Raw genomic sequence first — 26,837 nt, 5'->3', positions numbered from 1 at the left:
GCCTACATCCTCTTAGTTATTGCTGAGCTGTTCCATCCAGTGAGGTTGGGACGTGGTTGGAGAACATTCTGCCAACACTCTGCCAAGGGCCTCCTCTCGATACCCCTCCTCTGGGCATGCCCCTTAGATCAGCAGCTCTCAGCCCTGCTTGTACATTACAATCCCAGAGCTTTTTTTTTTTTTTTAATTTTAAAAACACCCCTGTCCGGGCCCCACCCTGGCCCAATTATATCAGAGTCTTACAAAGGTGGGGCAGAAAGGGGAGGGCACACTCCACTGTCAAAAAGCCACCCAGATGACTCTAGCAGGGGCCAGAAGAGAGAGCTCTCTTGCCATCAATGAATGCACTTAATTTCACTTAGTCTAGGAAGAGTAATTTTGAATTTTACCCTAAAAAAGACTTCAGAATGCGAAAGGAAACGCTTTGGCAGGAGGTGGGTGAGTGCTTGTGTCTGCATACACACGTGAAGGGTTTGGCACTCGGTCTCCGTGCACATGGTGTGCTCTCCAGCTCGGTGGCGTGTGCTGGAAACGCAGCAAATGCCTGGAGGGTAGAATGTCTTAGACTCTGGAATCAGGTTGATCGGGAGAGGCAGACCCTTCCAAGGGCCATGGAGTTCCATACAGAGGAGGCAAATACACAGCTCAGTGGAGAAGCAGATTTCTGGCTTTTTCTCTTCGCTTCCAGTTCTCCCTCTGCCTTTTCCTTTCTCTTCCACTGCTGCTTCATTCAACCTCATAAATTAATAGGCTTTACATGAAGTCTTCAGCTTCTTTGAGGAACCACCTTCAAATCTTAGACAGTGGGATTTCTTTTCTTTTCTATTCTTTTTCTTTTTCTTTTTTTTGTCCTTTAAAAAACATTAAAAGCATTGTGATCACCTTACATGTAAGTGAGATGGATGTATTTTTGCCACCAATGTTGAAAATATCCCCAGGCATCTGGTGTGTATGAATGTGTACACATAGTACATGCATAATAAACATATTCCACCTTATGAATATTTATACACAAGATACATATATATTGAATATAGACATATAGATGTAAATAGTAGCCCTCGTAAACTATATGCTGTGTTTCCAAGCATATGTATCATAGTGCACCAGGAATATAATGAACCTACCATCAAGTTTAGCCTATTTTGAGGTGGCATTTTCTGCAAAGTTGTTTATGGTAGGGTCTAGTTACTCTCCATGTATTTTTTTTCCCCATCACTTCAATGTTGGTTAAGTACTAACTCAAAGTAAGGCACCGGGCATAGCAGAATTAAGAAAGATGAAATAGATGAGGTCCCTGCCTTCAAGAGACCTCACAGAGCGACATAAAATGCACTTACAAAGAATGGAAGAATGTAACGTTGTTCCTACACATTGACCTCTTTCTGTTTTTCCTCCAGCTGCCTTTTATTTATACACTCCACTTTAATGTGGGCCCCATTTAAGATTCTATTAGCTTAGACCCTGATGTAGGTGCAGCATAGGGCTCGAGGCTGTGAGAAGGACCATTACGGTTTCAGTGCCCACATAACCACTGGACGTGAGTGGTGCTTACGCTCACTGTCGCATGTAGCCCAATCCTGTAACGGCATTTTTATGTTACTCTGATTTGGCGGGGGCGTGGGGGGGGCGGTTTTGGGGGAAGGTGTCCTAGAAAGGCACCCGATCCCAGAGATGTTCCTAAATTTCAAAAAGGAAACCAAAACAGAGCAATGTCTTCTTCCACCGACTTCTTGTAACCCAGATGTCCCTGGCTGTGACATTCCACTTCCAAATTCCATCCTGTTCCCTCCCTGGAATAAGTAGCAGAGGCCTGTATTAAAAACAAGCAATACATCCTAAGATGGACAAGATCTGGATCCGTTTCCAAAATGACAGTCCCTCGTCTAGCAGAGGAGCTCTGAGTGATACTTGTCAGCGGGCAAATTTCACTCCATGGAAGGAGAAACAATACACAAGGGCTGCCATCGCGGTGGCGCAGACGTAGACGCATTGTTTTCTCCCCCTCCATCCGTACATCACAACAGGTAGTTCTCAGCTGTTTCCGTGGTGCCAGACATACATTTTATCTAAAGAGACAGCAGACAGAACTACCTGCTGCTTCCTGTGCGACTCTCCCTGTGTTTCTCTCCTTTTTCCTACTTCACTTGGGCTTTTTAAAATCAGCTGGCAGGGAGCCAGGAGCTCATCATTTTAATGCAGTGCAAAATGGAATATGCATAATTATATGCAAGCCATATGTGAGGGAGACAGCTCAGCTGTGAATTTCAGGAGGCCAGAGAAGGGAGAGCAGTTAGGGCTAAGATGAGATCAGAGCAGAGCAGGGTGCAAGTGTCACCCAAATGAATGGTGTAATGAGTGTGCTGCAGACACGCCTCCTCTCACCTACCTCTCCCTCTCTCCAACGCCAAACCAGAAACTGATGGAGATTAGAAAGCAAAGACTGTATGCAAGCGGTATTGCTAATGGGTTCTGTTAATGTCTCCATTTAAACTTCAGCTTTCTTAATTAACAGTGTAGATCAAAATAACCAGTAACTCTTAACGCAGCTTCTTAATTAAATCTATTTTTTTACTGCATTCGATTGAAGAATCGTTGTTCTTACTAGATCATTGCTCCTTTCAGATCTTTATTTAAAAATCAAGGGGAATCAGTTTATCTCTGACAGTATTACAATGCAAAATATAACGATGCAAATTGCTTTTCTTATGGCCTTGCTATTAGAATTTTTTTTTAAGTGCATTATCTAGAGATTGCTTAAGCATGCCAAAAAGTTTAAACACGTACGTATGTCATATAACCCTGAATGTGCCACAAAAAGTTGCGGGAAGCCCGAAGTGGTGGTTATTTCCAACCAAATTGCTTGATTTTGGTTTGCTTTGTATCATTTAAAATATTACACCACGATGAATTTGCATGTTCAAACCAAACTATGTAAAAGAAAAATAAATCCCAAATTTTGATACCTAAAAGGCGTACTGCGTATTTAAACAAACTTCTTAATAATGTTGTTATTTCTGGATTCCCGTTTGTTTAATGATCTGAGCTGTTATGCTTTTAGCTTTTTTTTTTTTCTTCCATTATTTGTAAGTCCCTAAATAGGCCATTATATTTCCCTTCAGGCTAGAGATGAAGATGGACATGCTGAAAATTTTCCCCAGCAGCACTATGCTAAGGAAACTCCAAGGCTTGCCTTCAAGAATAACAGCGAACTACTTGTAAGAATAACATACTTACAACAAGTCTAGAATGTTACTTTAGCACAGTGAAAACAGTTTTTGCAAGGGTTTGTTCATTATTACATAATTTATGAAGTATTATAGTTTTTCTGTATAGAGTTCTAAATGCTAATTCTGCTATCACTGAATATTAATGATAAGATCTCAAGTTGTTTGCAAATCTTTTATATCTGATTATAGAGCTTGGATGGCCCTGTCTTTATTAGCTTGTTTTGTATAGTAGTTTATCACCAGCCATTTGGAGAATGGCTAGTAAAGTTAAAAATACAGAGAAAGACAGTGGATATATGTAGCTTGGGAAAAAAAAACACAAAACCAATCCCACCACCTCTCCTCCTCCTACTTCCTAATTGTACACTATTTTAGGACACAACATGGTAATATTTTGTTCTGCTAGGGAAGATGGCAGAGTTGACACGCAGTACTCCCTTTAGAAGTCAAGTGTTCCTACACTGTCTTGCCAAGCTCAATCAGGCGCTTTCGTCTTTCCTATGTAGGAGAAGTCAAAGCGGCGACAAGATGCGGGGATGTTTACAAGTCGTGAGAGAGAGGATATCAGCTGTGACAGGGACTGTGTTCCAGCGTAGGGTTAATTTGCTGTTCATTTTAGCATTTACAGCAAGACAAGATGAAAAGCAAGCAGGAATGCCTATTATATTTCTATTAAATGAATCTGTTGGGACCTAATGTTCTTGATTAGCTTTTGAAAATGAGTGCTCCGCAATGCATTTTCTGTTTACCTAAAGTAAACAGAGAATGAATTGTCATTTATTTAGAGATTTAAACACTGCTTTTGAAAATGAGGCTTTATGAGGGATCTAGCTATGTTGTCCCTAAATGTTCTTTTCCCTTCAGTTGTATTAAAGCAAAACATTTGCTCCAGCTAAATGAAAACACTGAAAGACAATGAAGATACTCAGTTGTTACATTCCGAGGTAGTCTCATTTCTAGTTAGTTTTTTGGCCCAACACAGTTCGGCTCTGCCAGGTCTCCGCATTAGGAAATCCCACATGTAGCCGTCTTTGGACTTAGCACTGATACCAACTGTTCATGAAAAACAAGGTGTCCAAAGAGCAGGAGAAGAGAGAAAAATACCGTGCTTACCAATCCTAGCCACAGCCGTGAGATGTTCCCAGTGAGAGAATGCCCTTCCCGGGTCCGCAGACTGCGTAACCACAATAGCGCCACTCACTCTGTGTGTCCTGTCCCTTTGACCCACCCATCCGTGGGCCGGTTTGCTGCTTAGAAATGCAATTTTTTTTTTTTTTTTCTGAAAATTCAGCTCACCTTATATTTTATCGTAGGGCTTTTAAACTTCCAGGTCCACTAGCATGACCTATTTTGGGGGAAAACTTTTTCATTCATTTCCGTTTTAATATTTCACTCTATAACTGTGGTTATCCAGCTGAAGACTGTAGGCCATGGGCCATTTATGCTATGTTTTGGTATCAAAATGCTTTGGGGAGTATCTTATTTCTTCTTAGAGAAATTGTTAAACAAGTAATATGCCATATTTGATTAAAAATTTTTTTTATTTGTAAAATGAACGTGTTTGGGTCCCGGTAGTGGTCAGTCTGTGTAGGAGGAACTAAGACATACATGTGAACATCTTTCCCATCAGTCTTTATAGAAAATATATGTTTAATTGTTGCTATGCTTCAACACAATATTGGATTAGCAGTAGTTTTGAGACATTGGTATAATCTTTGTCCTTCTTGTCACTGTTAGAAATGCTTTATTTTCATCAGCGTACTTTTCTGTGATAAAGGAAAAAGGGAGAGTAAAGAGGAAAAAAAAAACCAAGTAAGCTTATTTCTCCAAGGAGAAATTTTATTTTTTTTCAACTGCAGGAGAGGCAGTGGTGTTTGTGGCTGGTTATGAAGCCTGGAGAAGTTATGTTACTGTATGAAAGAGACCTGTACATTCTTAAGAGAGGAATAAGGAGTCCTTGGAGTTTTCTTAGTACAGCTTCGAGCAAATTTTTAAAGGTTTCATGAAAAAAGACTGCAAGTCCCGCTCCAAAGTGCTTTCTTAGCTTCGAAGCCATTTTGCGTAATTTCCTGCAGCAAGAGGCTCGGTGGGTTTAGAAAGCAGAGGAACCTCGTGGGGGGGTGTCAGTGACCCTTGGGAGAAAGCCCTGGGGCCACAGGTTGCTTCTAAGCTCCCATGCCGTCAGGACACTGGGCTACGTGGCTAACGCTCTGGGCCACACTTTCTGACAGAGAGTGCCCTGGCCAGGTAGCTTGGACACTGCCTTGGACTTTATTAGTGACTGTTTGTTGTCTCTGGTCTCTCCCCTGCACCCCCAGCCTCTGCTTCTGGGAAGAGGGTTAAGTAAGCGCAACAGAAGCAAAGCAAAATCCATGTGCGGAATGCCCAGGGACACCTAGTCAGAAGGCCCTGACAGACAAAGCACTGGCTGATAGAAAGATCTGCTGTGTGACTGGAGACCCCTGTAGGGTATTGATTTTTCCATTTAAATCCCAAAGCGTGATACGTGCCTTCACACTTAACATCCAACACAGATGACTAGATATATCGCTCGGTGGCCAAGATGCTCTGGTTGGTGTTTGTGCAGCAGCTTCCTTATGCTTTTTATTAATTTGGAAAATGCAAGGCTGTCAGGATGAGTGACATTAGATAAAGCTTGAGGACTGTTTGATAGAAACACAATTCAGTGTGGCCCCATCTACCTCTTCGATAGGCATACATGCACACACACACACACACACACGCCAAGGTATTATGCCGGCAGAGCTGAATTTATGACCAAGGCAAATAGCTTTCAAGAAGAGAAGCTGTGGAAATTCACATCCCATTAACACTCCAGTGACATGGCTAGTGGGAATCCCAGAGACAGAACATTTAGAACAAGCTATAGGTGTCTAGCCTCTGCCCCAAGCTTCACCTCCACTGCTGGTCCCTTTACCATTTTTGCCTCATTCTTTGGGGAAAGAGAAGGCCTTCTCTCCTCTTTCCCTATTACAATGCTCGTATGGATGGTGGAAGTCATGTGAGGAGGGCCTTTACCATGTCATGAGCTCACCCCTCACCATCCAGGACTTTCTCAGTTCTGAAAAGACAGCAGAATTATAGCAGAAATACAACAGAAGCTGCGTCCCCAGAGGGAGAAGATCAGTAGCTAAAAGAAGAGGCATGTTGAGAGGGTTTGGGGGAAGGAACGGAAGGCACCCAAGCCTACTCCCCAGGTGTTCTCAAGGCCAGTGCCAAGAACATCCCTGCAATTGAAGGAGGTCAGAATAGAGTCAAAGGACAGCAACAACAGCCTCGTGGAATTGGGTTGGGAAGAAAGTGGCTCTAGGAAGTCTAAAAGGAGAAATAAGAGAAAGGAAACCCAAGGGGGAAATCAGACTGTTTTCCTCAGATCCAGAATCCCAAGGAATCTCCACCACTCCACCTGCTGGCTGTGTGACCTTAGACAAGTCACAGAATGTCCATGTCCTTGGCTGTAAAATGAGGACAATATCTGTCCAGTAGTGCTGCTATGAGGTCCAAATGAATGAATACCCATAAGGTTCTGAGAACGGTATTTGGCAAACAGCTGGTACTTAATCAGTGTTGTGATCATGATTATTTCTTCCAAGCCTGCTTTTTAAACACATCATAGGGTACCACTTGGCCACATTTTTTAGAAACAGATTATCTGAAAGTCTTGGGTGTGCACATTTGCATGCAAAAAACACAAAATTTCCTTGTGAACAATGAGAAGGAAGATATATTAGGCAGAATATTCTTAGAGCTAAGCTTTTTTTTTTACTATAACTCTCAGGGAAGACTCTCTGTATGATCAAAGACCCCTTCAATCTTGCCCTGCCATTTAATATTAAAATTGTTACTCTTGGAAGTATGCAACTAAGAAATTAAGTGCAAAGCAAAGGAAAAAATTTAATTTACACCTGGGGATATCTGCAGTAGTGAATGGATGTGCTTGTTAAGGAAAGGAGACAAGAAATCATCCTTTGTGGGGAGCCTCCAATATGCCAGCACTGTGCTTAGTCTTTATACACTTTCCTTTAGACCCTTCATTCTCCCTAACTTTGCTAAACAGCAATTGTTATTTTTCATTCTACGTGTTGGGAAGTTAAAATTCAGAGATGTTATGTTCCTTGCACTAGAGGTAGAAAGGGGATCCAGTGAGCAGGTGTGGGCCAAGGTTTGACTTATATCTCTCTGACTTGTGCTGGAGGGACCAGGTCCGATACACCCTTCCGTTCCAGGGCTATGTGAGTGGAATGAAGGAATTAAGAAATTAATTCAGAATCATTCTTCCTGGCTTCTTTATAGTACAGTTCTTTGGGAGAGTTTCGAAGCCAGAAAGAGCATTCATGAGAATGTCAGGAAGGAGCAATTCTTCAGAAAGGCCTGTAATATTGGAGAATTCCCAATTGCGTAATAAATTGTGGGGAAAGAAACCAAAGTATATGTCTTTTAGTTTCGTAGACTAGAAAATATATTTTTCAATATGATATAAGCATTTGAGTATGTTATTTTTAATAAAAATCTGACAGCAATAGATTGTGTATGATAAGTGCTTAAGTCTTCTTTTGAAGATTTGGATTCTTTTCGTGGTCAGTAAGGCCATTTAAAAAAGAGCTGACCTTAAAAGGGGGGGGGGGCTGACCTCTTTTGATTTAGTACTGTAGTATTCCTCAGAGTGAGCTGACCTACATCCTTCAAGATTTCTGGCCATTACCCAGACTCGGGTGTCAGCCATACCCCCCCTCATTGCTTTAATTGCTAGAACTGAACAATCACCTGAAATACCAAAGAAAATTCACCTCTGGTGGCTTCAAGAAACTCCAGGTCGTATATCAAGCAAATCCAGAAAATCAGATAGGATATCAATTATCAATATAAAAGCGTACAAGTAACCGGCCAGAACTAAAATCCATCATATTCAGCCCCGTGTTTGGTTTATGGTTGGAAGAACAAGCTAACCAAAATCTCTTGGGAGAAAAAGGGAAAGGGAATGAAAAATATTTGGAGTTAAGAAGTATGACATTTGTGAGTAATAAGGGAGGCAAGAAATTGGAGGTGGTGATGTGGGGGTGTTAGGGGGCTGGTGAGAGGGAATTTTGAAAGGGAAGAAGGAAGATAAAAGCCCATGATTAAGCTGCAAATGAACAGATTTGGGCAAGCAAGAATCTTTGAAAGAATGTATTTTCTCATGGTATTCGGCTTGAAGTCTCTTTCAGAATCATGTATTTTGTACGCGTCCCAGTCTTCTGGTCTGAGGTGTTGGGCCTTCCTGGAGAGCTCCCATCTCCTACTGCATGACCACATGCAACCTGGAGAGGAGCTTCTATTTGAGTCCAGATGAAGCTCCCTTGGGCCGAGAGCTCTGTGGCGCTAGACCTTTGTCTTTCTAGACTGTATCCCTGAGCAGTGCACTTGCCATGGCACATTTCATGGAATGTAAAATGCACTTTCCCCACCTAACATCTCAGAAATGGGATTACAGATGATCATTGATGACCTGTCATTTTTGAATTGGCCATGTTTTTCCCTAGCAGTGTTATAAAATAATGGTATCTTAACAACAATGATGATGTAGATTCCGTGAGCTGTGGAGATCAGTGCTCCGTGATTTTTTTGTTGGATGAATGCATGCCAATAACATGTCCCCAGGCTCTAGTTTAGGTAAAAGTGAAATACTTACGGTTGGCTCTGGATTGTGCAATGGCCACCGACAAGTTCAAGTGGGGAGCTGGCCTATGGTTGTCGCGGCTGAGCACGTTACTGCTGGCTGTGTACTTTCCCTTTAATGGAGCTGCCAGATGGCTTTGTTCATTTTCTCAAGCAAAATGTTGAACCAGTAAAGACAGACCCTAGATAAGCCAGGTTTAAAATAATAAGCACAACGTTTTCCTTAATTATCCAGAAAATTGCTCAATATTCTACCATGGGATTGCACATCCACCAAGATCTCTCTCAAAAATTCAGGAGGGTACATTGGTCAAAGAGCCATGATTTCTTTCTTTTTCCCTGTAGAACATGCTGTAGGTTACATTAGGATAAAGTATGTTTTTTATAAATCAAGAGGCCCTTCTCCATCATCAGCACTGTCACCAACATCTCCTAGAGAATTTCCTAACCTACTGAAGAGACAAATACACATGGTGCATTTCCTACACGTCCCAAGTTTCATAATCCACATTCGGATATTAGCTTGTGCAGGTCAAGTTACACCCTTAACTTTATATGTGAAATACTCTGCTGTTTTATAGCAGTCAGATCTCAATATGGTTTGGTTTCATTTTCATGGAAGTTTTGAATCCGATTTTGATGCAGCGGCAGGATCTGTCTCCCACTTCTTTGTGGGAACAAGGAGGGGAAACCCATGTAAACATTTTCAAGTGTCAAAGCCTGAGGTGGGAAGAGGGCAATACTTAAATATTGCTCACTGTGCGTGTATGAAGCCTTTATATGAAAAATGCCCAGATTATTACAACGTGTAAAATACGGGGAGGGCCTCCGCTACACACTCACTTCAATCAGTGGTGCTTTTAGCTTCTAAATTGTCTGATAAATGTGTGAAGACACTCCCAAGGAATGAAACATCATTTTTGGCTTAGAGGAAATATTTATGTATTTGCCAGAGAGTTTGAGTTTTGAAATTACGTGGCATTGTTGCATATATATGTACAAAATACACTATACAAAGGCGGATTGTTATATCCTATGTGGAAAGGTCGATACATATATAAAGGAAAATGAAAATAAACTAGACCATTACAGAAGTGCCCACCAGCCTGTGGCATCTAACCCATCTAATTTCTGCAGTATTTTTTCCTATAACAATTTGATGTTTACATATGAATACATAAAAATAAATAGCATGGAAAAATAAAGTTGTAATGAAATATTTATTTTCATTTTTCCTTAGCATTTTGAAATTTAGACAGTGTTCTGACTGTCGTCCCATCAGCCAGGCTGGAAATTGAGCTCCATCAGTGGCAACAGCCGGGCCTGGCCATTCAAACCCAAAAGACCTTTTCTCGAGGGATATATTCTTCCTGATTAATTTGGTCTGAATAGTTTCTTATATCTCTTATTTATTCTATTATATACACTGCATGAAGACAATGTCGATTGCCCAGTGTGATGTGTATGAAGATTTAAAACCTTTTTTTAAAAAATCGGGGCATTTAGTGTCATGGACACACACCTGAAAAGGGGCACGAGTATGAGAGTAGGAGGTTATGGTATGTGTGTGTGTGTGACCCAGATTATGAAGACAGTCTTAAAAATCTGTCTTTTAAGTGCTGTGCTGTGCTTAAAAGTCATGTGTTATGGAGCAAACAACGTATAAAATGTGGATCCTTCTCATAAGGAGTTCATAAACAAACTGTCCTTGTATGAACAATGAACTTCCAGTGAATAGCAAAGTGCCCGATGGGTGCTATGCTGATTAGGGAATAGAAATACATATCGGATCTTCTGTACGCAATAAGTAAGCGAAGGGATGGGAAAGATGGTGGGTGGAGTCAATCAAGAGTAGATGCTGGGGTTGGGGGGGCTGGGCTGGTCCTTGGAGGGTGAGTGCACCATAGAAGGGTATCCCAGAGAAAGAGAAGACTGTTTGGGAAATGATGATGAGGGAGGTAAGCAGCGAGCACATGGTGGGTGTGGTAGGGGGAGTGTGGGAGTGGGTAGTAGAGAGAGGCTACTGGATGTGCCAGGTAAGAGAAGGTAACTTGATAGGTTGTGGTCAAATAATAAAAGCAGTGAGAAACAAGCAGGTAATCTCACGTTTGGTGTTTTAGGATGTGGGACTCTGTCATAGGTGCCTGAGCCAGGAAGTACTATTATGAAAGCAGTGCTTTTACAGGTTGGAGGGGGGGAATGGGGAAGCTTCTAGAAGGTGGTTAGTACGATCCAGGCCATGAGGACAAAGGCTTCTCACAGCTGGAAAGGCAAGAGATGGCAAATGGCTGGCCAAGAATATTGGTCACCAAGTTCTTATGACCATGCTAATATAAGTAACAGGCAAGGATTTCATCTCAAGCCAATTTTCTTGTAAATTTAGATTTCGGATAACAGTCTTAATTGAGTAAGTAGCTAGATGTGGTCAGTGGCAAAAACAAGATCAAAGCAGAAGCAAGACCCTGACGTTTCAAGTATTTGTGTTCCGGGGTGATTCAGGGATCAGTGTGATGAGAACTGTAAAAATACAAACTGGGGGGGGAAAGTTCTTAAATTTGGGTAATTTAAAGAAGTGTAGACCCTCCATTAACAAGAAGGCAATAATCCCTTCCCTCAGAGAACAGCACAGGGGGAGTACGGTGTCTGTGCCCTGGACTCAGTGGACATGGTCTACATCCTGGCTCTTTGGTTACTAGCTTTGCAGGCTTGAGAAAATCAGTTTCTGCATCTGTAAAACAGAGATAATAGCTGTGTAGGATTAATGTCAAATCTAAGTGAGATAATACATGTAAAATGCCTGGCATATAATAAGCGGTCAATAAAAGGTAACTAATAAAGGGAATAAAATCCCTCTTCAGTGCTCAACTTTAAAGAAAAGGAAAGACAATAAAAATCTACACGACTCTTCAGAATGCTTTTATTTATTTATTTATTTGAATATAGTGGATGCAGAGTTACATTAGTTTCAGGTATACAACATGGTCAGGTCAGAAAACTCTATACCTATGCTATGCTCAACCACAAGTGTAGAACCCTTTTTTTTTTTTTTAAGTGAAGACAAAAATCTTATCATACATAGCTTTTGATTCTATGGACTTAGCTTATTATTTTTTTTTTTTAAAGATTTTATTTATTTATTTGACAGACAGAGATCGTAAGTAGGCAGAGAGGCAGGCAGAGAGAGAGAGGAGGAAGCAGGCTCCCTGCTGAGCAGAGAGCCCTATGCGGGGCTCGATCCTAGGACCCTGGGATCATGACCTGAGCCGAAGGCAGCGGCTTAACCACTGAGCCACCCAGGCGCCCCGACTTAGCTTATTTTTCATGTTTTGCATGTCCTGGATTTTAGAAGGAGAGCTGGTGTTAATTCAGTAATGAGCTTAAAAATTTTAAAGATTTTCATCAAATAAAAAGCATTTTATTAAATATATTGAGTTCACTAAGAACATTAAATGAATATTCACTGGCTTTGGGGGAGAAAGTCTCATACAAAAAGTGTATGCTATTTAACCCTCAAATTAAAATTTTTATAATCCTACATTCCTAGTTATTCTAATGACCTGACCATTTAAAACTCCATTTTTCTTTTCTTTTTTTGAAAGATTTTATTTATTCATTTGACAGACAGAGATCACAAGTAGGCAAAGAGGCAGGCAGAGAGAGGAAGGGAAGCTGACTTCCCGCTGAGCAGAGAGCCCAACACAGGATTCGATCCCAGAATCCTGAGATCATGACCTGAGCTGAAGGCAGAGGCTTTAACCCACTGAGCCACCCAGGCACCCCAAAACTCCACTTTTCTTTTGGAAATGAACACATCACATCACATCTCCTTTGGCCATCTTCTTTGTTCATATGCTTGTAAGTCTCAGAATATTTCAGATTAGGCACATAATTATTATTTGATAAATCAGTTTTCCTTTGATCTGATTTAGCTGACTGGAATATATTTGGGACCTGTTAACAGTTGTAAAAATGAAAAACAAAGCTCCAAAACAGTGTGAGCAAAACCTCATTTAGTGAACACGAGAAAGCTGGACAGCATGTTCCCGAGGTTAGAACTTCTCTTTGAAATAGTTGGGCTGCCCCTACACAGATTATCAAGGTCACGTTCAAGATTAAAATGAGCTGTGGGACAATAAATTGCCCATTACAACAGAAAAACGTGCAAACAGAAAATGAGACCTAATGTCTTTCCTTGTGCCCTGATTTTTTTTCTTTCTGAGCCTAATATACCTAGTTAGTCTAATTTAGTTTTAGCTTTAGTTATGCTTTCTAAAATTACAGTGTGTGTGAGGATTGGAATTTTTTTCTTCCAGCAGGAATGAGGGTATACATAAAATGCTTTTCTCCCTCCCGCTGGGAATGGTGAGTCACATATCTCCCTGCTCTCTGTCTGTGTCTAGTCAGTCGGCTGTGGGGTTGCCTCTCACAGGCTCCATGATGGGGACCAGCAGCCTTGCAGCCTTGTATCTAGGACACCGGCTCTCAACATCCCCGAAGTGTTAGCCCCAGCAAACAATAAAAGTACAATCGTTTCTTTTTAAATTTTGCAACTAACCACACACAGTTATATTTAGATCTGGAAGTACAAGTTTAAAAAAAATGTGGTTGAATCTAGGGTTTAAAAAAAAAAAATGACCACAATACGTGGGTTTACATTTTCAGTTTTCTATTGCAAGAAAGAATTGACAGGACTAATAAGGATGCTGATGGTTAGAGCAGAAGCCTGGGAGTAGATAAAAGGTTCTGAAATTTAAAAAAAAAAAAAAAAGGTTCTGAAATCAGTTCTCCTTCACTTTCAACAGCCGTCACCACCATCTCTTTGGCTTATCCTGGCCAAGCGTTGACATGTCTAATGTTAACAGTTTCCAAAACCTAAATAGAGAATTGTGTGCGAATGCCACACCTATCATGCTTTCCTCATGGTCCACATCGCCGATACCTTCCATCATTTGGTCAGCAAGCTTTTACTGAGTGCCTACTATGTGCGGGGCACCAGATCAGCCTGGATGGGTATGACATGGACTACATTTTTACAGAATTCCACCCCGCACTTTATAAAATCTTTCTACATTTACTTTATATTGCATATATACTATATAGATAGAGATTGCTGTAAAGTCATCTTTAAAAAGCTTTGAATAGGTGCTCAAGAAATACTTACCGTAGGAATGAATGAACAGACCATACCGGTGTGGCTCCCAGTTGGCATTTCTCCACAGTCAGACCAGACGCCAAGGTCTCCCCTGCGTCTAGGGAGTTGTCAGGAATGTCTGGAATGCGGCACATTGGCTGAGTTGAGTTCCTTTCTGACACATTTCTGAGTCGTCCAGTTGCCTGGGCAGAAGAAACAGTGGCAGAAGGTGTGGGAGCCCCATATCAGCCCCGAGGACTACCTGTGGCCGCTCCCTGAGCTGGGGCACACTTCATCCTCTCTCCCCACCCCCGACCCCAAAAGCTCAGGTTTGTTTCCCAAGTGAGAGAATAGAGCCTGGAAAGACTTTTCTCCAAATCACCTTTAACTCCCTGTAATTCACGTTTATGCTTGAATTTAACTACTGGAGAAGGTATCAAAAGTAGTACTCAAGGCATTTAGAGTGAAAAACAGGTATTTTTTTTTTTTCATTCCTTTTGAACTCTGTATATGAAGATTTTAAGTGAAAGGATGACTTCAGGAACACCACTACAATTCCTAGGTTTAAGGATAGCCCGCAGAGCTTCCAGAATGCCTTCCCCCACCCCCAACCGCCATATCTGTCTCGTTTTCTCTCAGGTGATTTTCACACAAAATGTCAGTGAGTCCAAGGTGTAGTATTCTCTGGAACCCTCCTTCTGCCACATTGGCCCCACAGAATCATCGTACTTCTTTTTGAAATAGAACTACGCAAAGTCTTGGATTTTATTACAGAATTTAGCACCAATAATTACTTAAAATTTAATGAATTTCACTACTGACTTAATTGCTTTTGAGTAGTTCCACTTAACTTATTAAAGAAAAGCAAGGACATATTCATTTAATGAGCAGCAGAAGTCTTGCCCTCACATCTGCCTATATTCTCTTTTCAATTAATCAATTATAGTCCGATGGTGTGTAATTACACATTAAGAAAGTTATTGGATAGCTCAGCATGGCCGTCCCGGAGGGCTCATGAATACACTAATATAACACACCTGTAATGACCTGAACTCAGATCTGCAAATTGTACTCATTTCTCTCTAGCTCTTTCTCTCTCTTTGCTAAATTAAGATGAGCGCAATTACCATTAACTTTTTGAGTCACATCTAGTCAACGTGATGTGGACAGAGAAAGTGAAAGAGAAAGACTGAAAAGTAAAAATGGAAGAAAGAGACTTTATCTCAAGTGTAAATAATCTGCATCTTGAAATTAGCTCCCCAAGATCCGGTCCTCGCGAGCTGTGGCAGCTTTTCAAGGGGCGCTGGTTGTCCTTCTCAACTGGGTCTACTGAATCCTACCAAATACTTTGGAAAAATCAGACCAGTGTCATCTGAACTCAGATAGTAACTTGCTTTTCACCTTCCTTCTATCTCCTGATGAGAGAAATGGGAAAACTGAAAAACCTTTTGAAATCAACATTCGGGCAAATTTGCTAGGCTTGTTTCAAATCAAGCCAAAGTCTGGAACTGATCCCCGAGCAGGAGCGCTAAGCCTCCGCATAGCAACTAAGCCGCGTTAAAAGAAAGAAAGAGAGAGAGAAAAAAGACCCCATTAAAAATTCACCACAAACAAAGAGCAAATTTTGCTACATTAATGGCCTGAAGGCTCTGGTTGGGTGAAGAGTCTATTCTAGTATGTCCTTCCGATTTATGCTAAATCAGTCAAATTCAACAAGAACTTCTTGATCCAAAATATATACTAAGAGGCATTCGAAATGCCTGAACTAACCAAGTGATTTTAAGCAAAATGCCCTGTTAAAATAAGCTTTAGATGTCTGCACAACTCCAGCTCAAGAAACAATCTGTTGACATTTTCAGCAAATGCTATCTTAGCCGGAGACAGAGACAGCAGAGGCTTTTTGGGAGGATTCTTGGGAGGGAAGTGCTTCCTCTCCGTTTCCCCCCTTCCCTCCCCGCCAAAAAACCCTGCTTCTATAATTCAGTCATTGAGGTGCCCACAAGGCCGCATCTCCTGTGATTAATGGCTGTCCATCAGAATAGAAAGAAGGATGCTTTGATACTCAGCTCGCAGATGCTCACGGACATGCAAATGATCGCGGCGGGCCTTCGTGGTAGGGAAGGATTTGCTTTGTGGATGTTTTTAAGTCTACGGCCAATTTTGGGCATTTTGTGTATGCCTGGGCCGAGCACACCCTGCAGTCCCTTGGGTCAAGCCTGCGTCTCTGTGGGCCTCCCGGGGATGCCCAGGACCCCACTGTCGGCCCCGAATGGAGAATGTATGTTAGCCCGTGTACTTTCAGGGTGTGTCCCTTCCTGGCCCTCCTGGCCCGTCGGGACAAATGTCGCTGCCCAAGGGGCTGTCTTCCTGTGTGGGCTCCATTTGTGGCATCTCATGGGCCTCCGTGGGGTTGAATTGTAAACAGTGGCCGCCACATAAAACCTGCCATCTGTACCCCTGTGGGTAGTGGGATGGAACACAAAAAAGATTTATTCCAGGAATATGAACTGATGTTTATAGACATGCTGGGGCTGGCTTTTAAAACACAGTGGAAAACTGTCTCAAAAGCAATTTGAGTACCACGTAATAGAAGCCTGAAAAAAGTGCTTTGGGCGCATGAAGGAAACCTCTGTGCCCGGGAAGATGTCCCGGGCTGGTATGTCCACCCCAGTCCCCTTCACCCAGAGCTGGGAGATACCATGAGGTCTCATCGTGAGTTTCTGGGAAAGCAGAGCCAGAAGGAGGAGGCCTGTGGCTCTCATGCTGTAGGGGCCTGGAGTCCCCCCAACCCCTGTAATAATTTCTAGAAAACTGGAGGATAGGGAGATAAGTTCTGAATTGAGCAAACTGAATTGCCACGGGCAAGTTTCCTTATTTGGGGATGTCCTTTGTTGGGGGCATCCTACGCAAAGGCAGACACAGTGCCTCTGCCATCAGAGTGGTGACCACGTGTCCCAGGATTTGCACCAGCCTCCCGTTTCACACTTACTGTCAGTTTTCATCAGTCATTGGTTTACAGATGGGTTCAGGTGCCCAGCTTTTGGAAATAGTGTCACTCTTTTTTTTTTTTTTAAAGATTTTATTTATTTATTTGGCAGAGAGAGATCACAAGTAGGCAGAGAGAGAGAGGAGGAAGCAGGCTCCCTGCTGAGCAGAGAGCCTGATGTGGGACTCGATCCCAGGACCCTGAGATCATGACCTGAGCCGAAGGCAGCGGCTTAATCCACTGAGCCACCCAGACGCCCCTAGTGTCACTCTTTAAAACACTACGAGTTATTGACCGATTTAATCCCCCATTGTGTGAACTGGGAGTAGTTTTCACTATTTATAATACACATATGAAATATAAAGTCATAAACAGGTTCACAAATAATCAGGCTGTCAAAGCGGGCTTGACAGTTCCTGGTTTTCGACGAGTAGTCTTTGCAGTTTGCTTGCTGGTTTTGTCGTCTTTGAATGCTTGTTAGCAGATACAGCAGCCTTGGCCTGTGAACTGAGTCCTTTCCTACTGAATGTGGGTAATTCTTGTTTATGGACGCTGCAGTGATTGCCCTGTGATGTGTTTATTTCCCTGCTCAAATGTCCCTGTTCTGGAGACGTGGCCACTCCATTCATGAAGGGAGAGGCATCTAAACTCAATTCCGCATCTTCACCCCCACTCAAACCCAAACTCCTGTTGCCACCTGTCTCCCCCCTCCCCCTTTCCTCCAGAATCCAGAAAGGTGTGGGCAGGGAGGGGTAGGCTTGTTCTCTCCGCTTTTACCACAGTGCGCCTCGGAGGGCGACACCTAGAAATGTGTGGTCTAATAACACCCTCCAAGCTGGCTTTGGAGTTGGGTCTCGCGTCTGGACCCAGGCCTGCAGATTGTGCCAACATTTGGGGGCCCGTGAGTTTGCTGTTTTAGATTCTTGAGCCAGACTCCAGAGTGTGTATATGTGTGTAGAGGGGTGTGTGTGTGTGTGTGTGTGTGTGTCCTTGCATGCATGCATGGGTCCAATTCAACTTTTACTGAATGTTCAAGCTGGTAAAAGGCTTTTAAATCACAGTACTATGAAAAGCTTATATACGACATTCCAGTTCATGAAAGTTCTTAGATCACCAGGAATTTCTCTCTGGCTGAATTTCCATGCAGGATCTAGTCATCTGTCAGCCTGCTCAGATACATCTTCCCCTTCTCCCACTTCCTGCTCTCACCCCTCTGCTGGCTTGCGCCCCCCCTCCCCCCTTCCCCCCCTTCCCCTCCTCCCCGGACCACTCAGTTTCCCTCAACTTTTTCTCCTGAACAGTCCAGCCGTCCACCAGACAAGCTGTAGGTTTCCTGTATTCTCTGGGTACATTTTTCTTTCCATCTCACATATTATATACTATAATAACTTTTTCAAAGTCCCAGTGGGAATACGGCAAGTCAAAGGAGGGCTGAGGCTTGCTCTGGAGGGTTAAACACTTGGGCCGCAGCGGGGACCCCAGAGCTGGTGATGCTCAGGGGTCACTGCCTCTTGCTCCATTAGCTGCCTTTCTCCTACCGGAGATTATCCTCCCATAGCTAAATCTTGAAGGCTTCTAATTAAAGCTGAGGAAAATATAGAGGACAAAACCATAACTTTGCAAAATCAGCGCCTTAACATTTCTTTCCAGTGGTCTGCGAGAAGACAAAAGTGATCTGATTGCAATAGCTGCTTTTTTGGGTCCGGCTTATACAGTGGGTTCTCAGAAGATGAGTTTGAGAATCACTAGCTCCAATCTCTGTGAATATTCCAAAAAGTCCAAAGCTCTAGCATCCTGCTATGGTTCCCAGACCGCCCCTGGGTCCAGGAAGCAAACCTGAATCTTTCCTTAGACTGTGTACCTTGACTTGGGGTTCAGGAAACGGTCCCCTTGACTTTGGGCTGATCCTCCAACCCCAACTTGCCTATGGCCCCTTAGTATTCAAATGTGGTCCACTCTCCAGCAGTGGGGACCCCATGGGCCCCTGGTGGGAATGTAGCCATACTGAATCCGAACCTGCTTTTTGAAAAGATCCCCAGGGAATTCACGTGCATACTGAGGTTGGAGAAGCCCTGGGCTAGGGTATGATGATTGATTTTTATCCCGTAAATTTGAGTGTGCTTCAGTAGGCACCTTACCATTATAGGACACATGCCCGCAACACACTCAGCCATGCACACCCCGGGCTCCTCCCCCGTGCTTCCAGAATCTCTTTCACAGCCATTGAGAAATTTACTGTGTATGACAGGTGGAACACTTACCCACAGCTAAGGGAGAATGTTGCCGGGAGCATCCAGAAGGAGCAGGCTGGGGGCAAGGGAAGGCGGGTGCGCCGCGGCAGGGTTGGGGGCACAGCCACAGGACAGTGCAGCTCCCCAGGAAGCTTAGCCTGTTGCTTTACCACTTCTGCATACTTGAAGTCTGAGCTCCAATTTAGAAAGAAAATGTGAGGCATCTAAAGGGTTAGGTTACTAAATCCCAAATTGCCTTTGGTGCCTGGAATTTGGGCTTCATTGTTTAAGCCCTAGAACAAAAAGAGAGGGTCCTCACCTCATAGCTTGCCTTAGGGGAGGTGGTGGGGTTGTGGAGTGGGATCTATAGTCTGGGTTGGGGAAGGATGAGGGACCAGCCTTTGCACCAGGATGCACCCCCCTTGCTTTCTGCCTACAGGACCAGGAAGGGCTAGACTTGGCTGGCCTCTTTTGGCTAGGGCAGATGGTCATGCACTATGGGAAGGGTAGCCAAGGCAGTCCCAGTGCCATGACTTCAAAGATGCTGCCTACAGTGGTGCCCAGATTGGGGCGTCTCACCACCCTCATCCCTCCACCCCTCCCACCATGTGCCTTAAAAAGGTGAGGGAGCTTAGCACATGGCAGATGGGGAGGCCTTGGGTTTTGCATGGTCTGGGGACAGAGTCTGGTGTCCACACCAAGAAAAGGGACTATGGGGAGAAGTCCCTGTCTATACCAAGGGACTGGGGCCAGTGAGCATTTGACCTTACGTTCAGTCCCAGGGATGTGCTCTGGATGATTCTATTGATATGGCGACTGTCCATTCTCCAGGATACCTGTTTTCAGATGTTCTGCCAGTCATCACTATAAATCATCAAGATGGCTTGGGGCTCCAGCTTTATTTCCCAGTCTGTCTTCTACTCCCCACACATGGCAAAATAGATACTGGTCAGATCAAGTGTCCTGATATTTTCCAGGCAATTGGTGACCACTTATTGCACAATAGGAAATGGACAGCTCATTTAAAAGATCAAGTCCGTGGCCACCTGGAATTTCTGGGACAGACCCAATGTAAACTAGTCCAGCCTGTTATCATCAGGCTCCCAAGGAACACTGACGTACCTCCAGCTGGACCGTCATGTTCCGTTGCTCATGTCAAATACTGGCATTATTGTAGAAAGAAATGAAGTTAATGAATATAATTTTTTCCCATTTCAGAGTTTCTCTTCTAATAACTCTTAAGCCTTTGGTGTTTGGTACCTATTGTAGCAGCAGGTGCTAGCACTTGACAAACTGAAGAAACAATAGGAAAAAAACTAAATGAATACTGAGGAATTCAGGAAGAGATATTCACTTGTCATTCAAGCCCTTTTGTGCATGTGGGCAGACTGGAGGTGGGGTTTTCTTGATGGCCTATATGTCATACCATCAACATAATCATTTTCTGGGTATACATTGTTTTTAGTCCAAATGATAGATTTAACTGTATCAACATTTCATGGGGGATCTATAGGGAGCTTTGTCCTCTGAGCAGGTATAAGAAACCCTGTGTCAGTCCAGGGTCCTCATGGCTGCTGGAGCTTTGGATCTCTTTATATAGGACCAGCTCTAGAGAGAGGTGGTTTGGTCTGTAGTCGTGAATATGCTGGAACTTGAGGGGCTACTCAAATAGAAAGGATAGGCCACCAACTCACTTGAATTCCACCATTTGGAATTTCACCATTTGGTGTTATTTTCTTTGGGTTTTGACGTTATCTGAGGTAAAAGCCTTGGATTGACATTTGGGATTTTGTTTGCTGGAGATCGGGGCCCTGAAAGGATGTAACCTGTGGGCAGACAGACTGATGGAGACGAGGTGGCACAAACATCTTAATCCCTACACATCGAAGTTCTATTCAGACAAGGGCTTGTCTCTCCCTTGACCACCTGGGCTGGGGAGCAAGAGGCCGTCAGCGATTCGATTGGAGTTTTTGTGTTCTTGGCCTCCCTCCACCTCAGAGGTTCTGAAGTAGTGAACTGTGGACTAGGGCATGAGGAGTGAGGACGTTATAAAGATATTTTATGTGGCAGCATAAGGTCCCAAAGTTCTATCTCGGGAAGGATGATCTTTTCTTTCTGAGACTATATCGTTTCTAGCTGTGTGGTATTAAAATGTCTTTTTTCTTTTCTTTCTTTCTTTTTTTTTTTTTATAAATGAAATGGCAGTGACAATAAATAGTGATTTTTAAAAAGTCTTTTAGGCAAAAATAATTCAGGGGACTGACATAGGGTGGCAAGTCTGAAATCTGTTTTTGAGCTCTTACTTACTAGAATTCAAAGCCAGGAAAACACTGACTAGTGCCCGGTGACCTCACTGTAGACAAGGTCATCTTTTTTTTTTTTTTTTTTTAAATGAAAGCTTTCTTATGTTTCTGAGCATTCTCCATCAGATACTATGTGCAAGGTCTTCAGGAGATAACCTAAGAGATAGGTGCTGCCCTCAAAGAGCTGAGAATCTGGGACAGGCAGGACAAGAACTCAAGTGACATCAGAAGTGACAGTGACCTGAGCTTGGAGCAAGGGAAAAGTGGCAAAGAGGGGTCCCAGAGATAAATCACATCTGACTGGGGAGAGGGAATCTGGTGGGTCTTGGGGATTTGACATCAGAAAGCTCTTTAGGCAGACAGAGAAAAAAGGGGTATCCATCACCTTTGATCTGGTGTTCATCTCCCTTTCCAAAGAAAAACCCAGGGAGTATCCTCGAACATCTTCCTTTCCCCACTCCTTCTCCCCCCCAACCCCCAGCTATTCAGTTGCATGACAAGTAAAGGTCTACTGTGTCTCTTAGACCTGTGATGTCAGCAGGTTATTGATTACACATCTCACCAGTAAACAACAACAACAACTAAAAACAAGAAAACACTCAATGTTCTAGTATTTTCTTCCATGACATCAGTGGATCATGTTTGCCTCTGCCGGGTTACCCCACCCCACACTGAAGATCACCTCTCTAGGGATGTGTGCCTAGGCTGTCAGAGGAAACTGGATTTTATAGTACAAGCTCTTAGAGATAAGAAAAGCCCCAAGATGTGTACTATTGGGCTATACATCTTCTTCCTGAGCAAGTATTGTAAGTACGTTAGGTTCTAGGGATGATAGAGGGAAATGTGGAGATTATTTGTCATAGGTCCACCTGTAGTATGGAATTTGTATTTAATGCAAAGGTAGTTGAGCTGTTCCCTAGGACCTCTCTACTTTTTCCTGAGGAGTTTTCAGGTTGACATTGTACATGGCGTTAGTGACCCTGGTGGCACCTGGCTCCATTAGGCATTAAGAACCACAGATAGAGGAGGACATGGGTTCTGGGAAGGCCAGGTGGGGAAGCCTTGCACCCCGCACATCATCACTATTATCAGCTTGAATGACAATCTCAGAGGATTAAACTGGGAGGGAAATGCTAAGTCAGGACCGGCCAGTGGGGTCATGATCTGAAAATGCTGCCCAGTGTTCCAGGTCTCGATCATTTGGCACTCTAGGAGCCATTCCTGGCCAAGTGCGTCTAGTTCTATGAGGACTCCACCATAGACACACATCTCCAGTTTTCATAAGCCAAGCTGGGGCTCACGGAGGCTCACTTCATAGGAATTCACTGGCAGACATCTCTTTCTTAGTCACATCTCCTCTCCCAACTGGAGTTCACCTGCACAGGCACAGAGGCTGTGAGCTCTGGGGAAAACCGAGAAAGCACTCAATGCTCCAGCAAACCTCTGTCAAGCACATGTGTGTCAGGCACTTAGCCAAAGCTGGGAGCAGAAGGAGAATGAGGCAGAGGCTTTCCTTCCCACAGAGGGGGAAAAGCTGTCTGGGGCCCTTTGGAGCCTGACCGCTGGGCCAGGACTGCAGAGCTGGTCCATCTTCCTTTCTGGGGGAGAAGGAGCCATAACGCTCATCCAGACCGTCTGTTGTCAAACATTTCAGCCAGAATCCTTGCTAGCTCCTGAAGAGGAGGGGGCATCTGAGGCGGCTGGCCCAGAGCAGCAGCAGGGAGTGAGGAAGAGAGGCCTGGGGAAGAAGGACACAGCCAGGAGACCCGAGATCCAACCCATGGCCCTTGATCAGGGAGGCTCCACTCACCTATAGACAATCTGAATCCAAAGTCCTAGGAGTGGGAGCCAGCAGGAAAGCTCCTTGAGTGATTCCAGGCTTTCAGGTCCTGTTCCAAACAAGATTTTCTGGCTGATTCTGAGAACACCTAAACCCCTCTTCCCTTTGTTCCAACCCCTCCTCCCATCTCCCTCTTTCTTTCCCTCTCTGCCCCCCACCCCTGCCCACCACTCACTTGCTCACACCATGGGCAGGAGAAAGGAAGAGAGAATGATAAAGGCAATCGAATACTTGCCTTAAGAAGAGTTGAGCATGTGCTCGGAATGCATCATTGCTGTGCTTACCTTGTGCTAGGTGTGCGTTTCATACCTGGAAAACAAAATTATTGCAGCCCGGGAGGGAGCAGGCTCTCTGCTTGGCTGCTGCCGGGCGTGTCCCAAACACAAAGGCTCACCCTCAGGTTGTGCTTCTCAGCCTGCCCGGCTAATCCCGGTGGGCTCGTCTTTCACTCGTGGTCAAATGATTCTGTCCCCTTGTAGCTGCCCCAGTTCCACCTTCACTAAAGACGTAGGAGGCAGGGGCCTGTGATCGTAACTGAGAACCAATAAGATGCCTTCGAGGGATCGTCTGAGCCCCGAGTGTTTATTATTATTGTTCAGAATGCCGTTCTCCCAGCAAGGGGAGAGGGGAGAGGTTCCCCTGTGGAACCAAAGACCCGTCATCTTCTTTGGGAAAGAAAGAAAAGGGCCAGCCAAAGCAACAAAAACTTCCTGCAGATGTGGAGTTTGAAGGAATCCAGGGAAAGCAAGCTTATTTTTAGCAGGAGTAAGAGAGCAAACTGCAATCGGCGCCACGGGCTGCTGTCACTAACATTTGGCTCTAAGCAACATTTTCATATTGAAACATGACAGCCCCGCAAATTGAAAGGAACCAACATGCTCTCTGCTCGCTGAGGAAAAGCTGTCGGCTTCGCTCAGCCCAGTGGGAGGACCTGCTCCACCCGCGGGCCCGTTCAGCCAGGCATCAAGTTCACCTGGGTCTCCGTGGCTGTTTCCATGTCCACCACTGATGACAGGCCACTCCGCAGCGGTGACTGCAATGCTGTTCTTTCCGGGTGAAAAAGCCGCGCAGTGTTACCTCTGCAGGGAAAAGGCCCAACACACTCTCAATTAAGCTCAATGAAGCCTGCCTGCGTGGACATATAACACCCACATGAGCAGGAATACAAAAATATATTAAATTTGGAGAAGTTAAGTAATACCGTCGGGAAAACCAGTGAACTCCAGGTGAACCCAAGAATGTCAAAAAAGAGAATCCTAGAAATGTGAGCTCTTCGGCAATTTACTCGACTCCAAATGAGACATAAGCATTCCATCCTCACAGCCCCGTAGGAGGATCTTGCCCAGATCAATATCACAGAGCCTGGCACTCAAGTTCTTTTGAAACTTTAAGCAGCGAGCACTTTTCGAAGTCCTATCTGAAAACACTTCACTGTGAATTTGGCCAGTTCGGGTTGCAGGGTGGGGCAGGGTTCCCGAGGACAAGGCCCAAAAGATCGCCTTTGTCACTCACCCACCGGCCCCTTCAGACCTGCACCTGCGTCTACCCTGCAGAAGCTGGTGTTAATTATTGGCATCTGTACTGGTCGGTGGTGGCTCAAAACTGAATGAGAAGAAAAAGAGGTTTGAGAAAACCACAGGGGAGAACGGAGAGCCTCGAGTCAGCCTAGATGTGGCTGGTCTTACGATTTGCAGCCCGTGTTGACATTGCTACACACATACAGAAGTTTGAGTTTCTCTAGACAATCCACAAAGCAGAGGAGGATGAGAAGAGAGTTTGAAGGGTTTGCTTAATCTCTCCGGGCTTAGAGCAGTAGGTTTCCAAGCCTATTGAAGCAGAGACGCTGGGGGTGCACCTCCGAGAAATTGAGGGGTTCAATTTTTTTTTCTATATCATGGTAAAATGCATGTAACATACCATTTGCCATTTTAACCATTTTAGATGTATCGTTCCATGTCACCCTCAATGTTATACAACCATCACCACTGTTTCTGACACTTTCTCATCACCCCAAACAGAAACTTTAGCATCGTTAAGCAGTAACCCCTCCCTACCCTCTCCCACCAGCCCCTGATAGCCTCCAACCTACTTTCTGTCTTTATGGATTTGCCTGTTCTAGATATTTCATACAAGAGAAATCATATAATATGTGGCTTTTTGTGTCTGGCTTCTTCCAATCCGCAGGATGTTTCTGGGGTCCATCCGTGATGTAGTGTGTATCCGTACTTCACCCCCTTTTATGGTCGAATATTTTTTCCTTCTATGTCTATGCCGCATTTTATTTATCCACTCATCTGTCAATGGACACTTGGGTGGTTTCTACACTTTAGCTATTGTGAATAATGCTACAGTGAACATTGGTGTGCAGGTATCTGGGATCTGTGTTATAATAAGCCCTCCAGGTGATTATGATGTATACTCAAGTTGGAGAAGCCCAGGCCCAGAGCCCCAGAGCTGTCTGTATGCAGGAGCTCAGGACACTCGGGGCCAGGGGGTGGGGTGCCCAACTGCAAGCTTCATTCTTCCCATGCTGCTTCTGCTGCAAAGATCAATATGAAGAGGTTCTCAAGGGTCCTTCTAGGACGGACCCCAGAAGGAAAACACCTGTCCAGGTTAGGAATTCTCCTTGGCTTTGATCCAAGTGTGATACCTCAAAATATTTCAGAGGGATGGCAGAAAAACATTTATTAAAAATGCATAACCATTAGGTTGTTGTTGATTGGAGTTTCACGCAGGTATCTTATGTCACTCCTTAACTGCCTTGATATTAACGGTGATAAGGACCCACTGTACTCCTGTCTGTAGATATCAGGTCTTTTTTCCTGACAGTTTTAGAGGTAGTAAGTGGAAAGGAAAGAGAGAAGAAAGAATGTGTTTGCTCTAAGTTCACAGATACTTGGCTAATGTTTGATGACTGTTGTCTTAAGAGTTTATAGGTCTGGGGCACCTGGGTGGCTCAGTTGGTTAAGCATCTGCCTTCAGCTTGGGTCATAATCCCGGAGTCCTGGGATTGAGCACCATGTCGGGCTCCTTGCTCAATGGGGAGTCTCGCTGCTCAATGGGGAGTGTCCTCTCCTGCTATCAGCCACTCCTCTTGTTTGTGCTCTGTCAAATGAATATATAAAATCCTTAAAAAAAAAAATAAAGAAAAATGAAAGTAAAAAAAAAAAGAACTTGTAGTCCCCGATACTTCAGCTGATTAACTCCTTCCTATTCAGAGAGGTTATATGACTTGCTTGTGGTTTTGCAGCTAAAAAATGACAAAGTAGGGGTTTAGAATCCAGGTATCAGTCCAAAGATGTTGAATAAATCAATTCCTACTGGCTGCTGGTGGTTTAAAATATTGCCCCTTCAGGGGTATTTGGATTTTTTACAGAGGAGTCCAGATATGTAATATTTTAACCTAAAGAAAGAAATCTTTAAAGGTAGACTGTCATGGC

At 43.9% G+C, this 26,837-nt stretch overlaps 1 protein-coding gene and 1 long non-coding RNA gene across 4 annotated transcripts in view; one reads left to right on the top strand and one right to left on the bottom strand.

Annotated features, from left to right (window-relative positions):
• Positions 1-26,837, top strand: part of SOBP (sine oculis binding protein homolog) — a 156,584-nt gene that overhangs the window by 91,627 nt on the left and 38,120 nt on the right. Inside the window, exon 5 of one of the 2 annotated variants that reach the window (XM_082732061.1) lies at positions 3,123-3,218. The exons of the other annotated variant lie outside the window; for it this stretch is intronic. Within the exon in view, the coding sequence (XP_082588187.1) occupies positions 3,123-3,218 (96 nt within the window). The remainder of the gene's footprint in view (positions 1-3,122; positions 3,219-26,837) is intronic. 2 annotated transcript variants of the gene reach the window in all.
• Positions 22,140-23,781, bottom strand: LOC309864478. 2 transcript variants are annotated; one of them, XR_014311554.1, is made up of 3 exons: positions 23,682-23,781; positions 23,368-23,446; positions 22,140-23,230 (listed from the first exon to the last, which is right to left on the bottom strand). It is a non-coding gene; the product is annotated as an uncharacterized lncRNA (long non-coding RNA). The 2 variants fall into 2 exon arrangements; XR_014311555.1 differs by having other exon boundaries at positions 22,140-22,933.

This window comes from Mustela nivalis, assembly GCF_964662115.1.
Source record: "Mustela nivalis genome assembly, chromosome: 5".
Classification (NCBI taxonomy): Eukaryota; Metazoa; Chordata; class Mammalia; order Carnivora; family Mustelidae; genus Mustela; species Mustela nivalis.
Note: the sequence above shows the minus strand (reverse complement) of the source record. Positions and strands in the feature narration are given on the sequence as shown.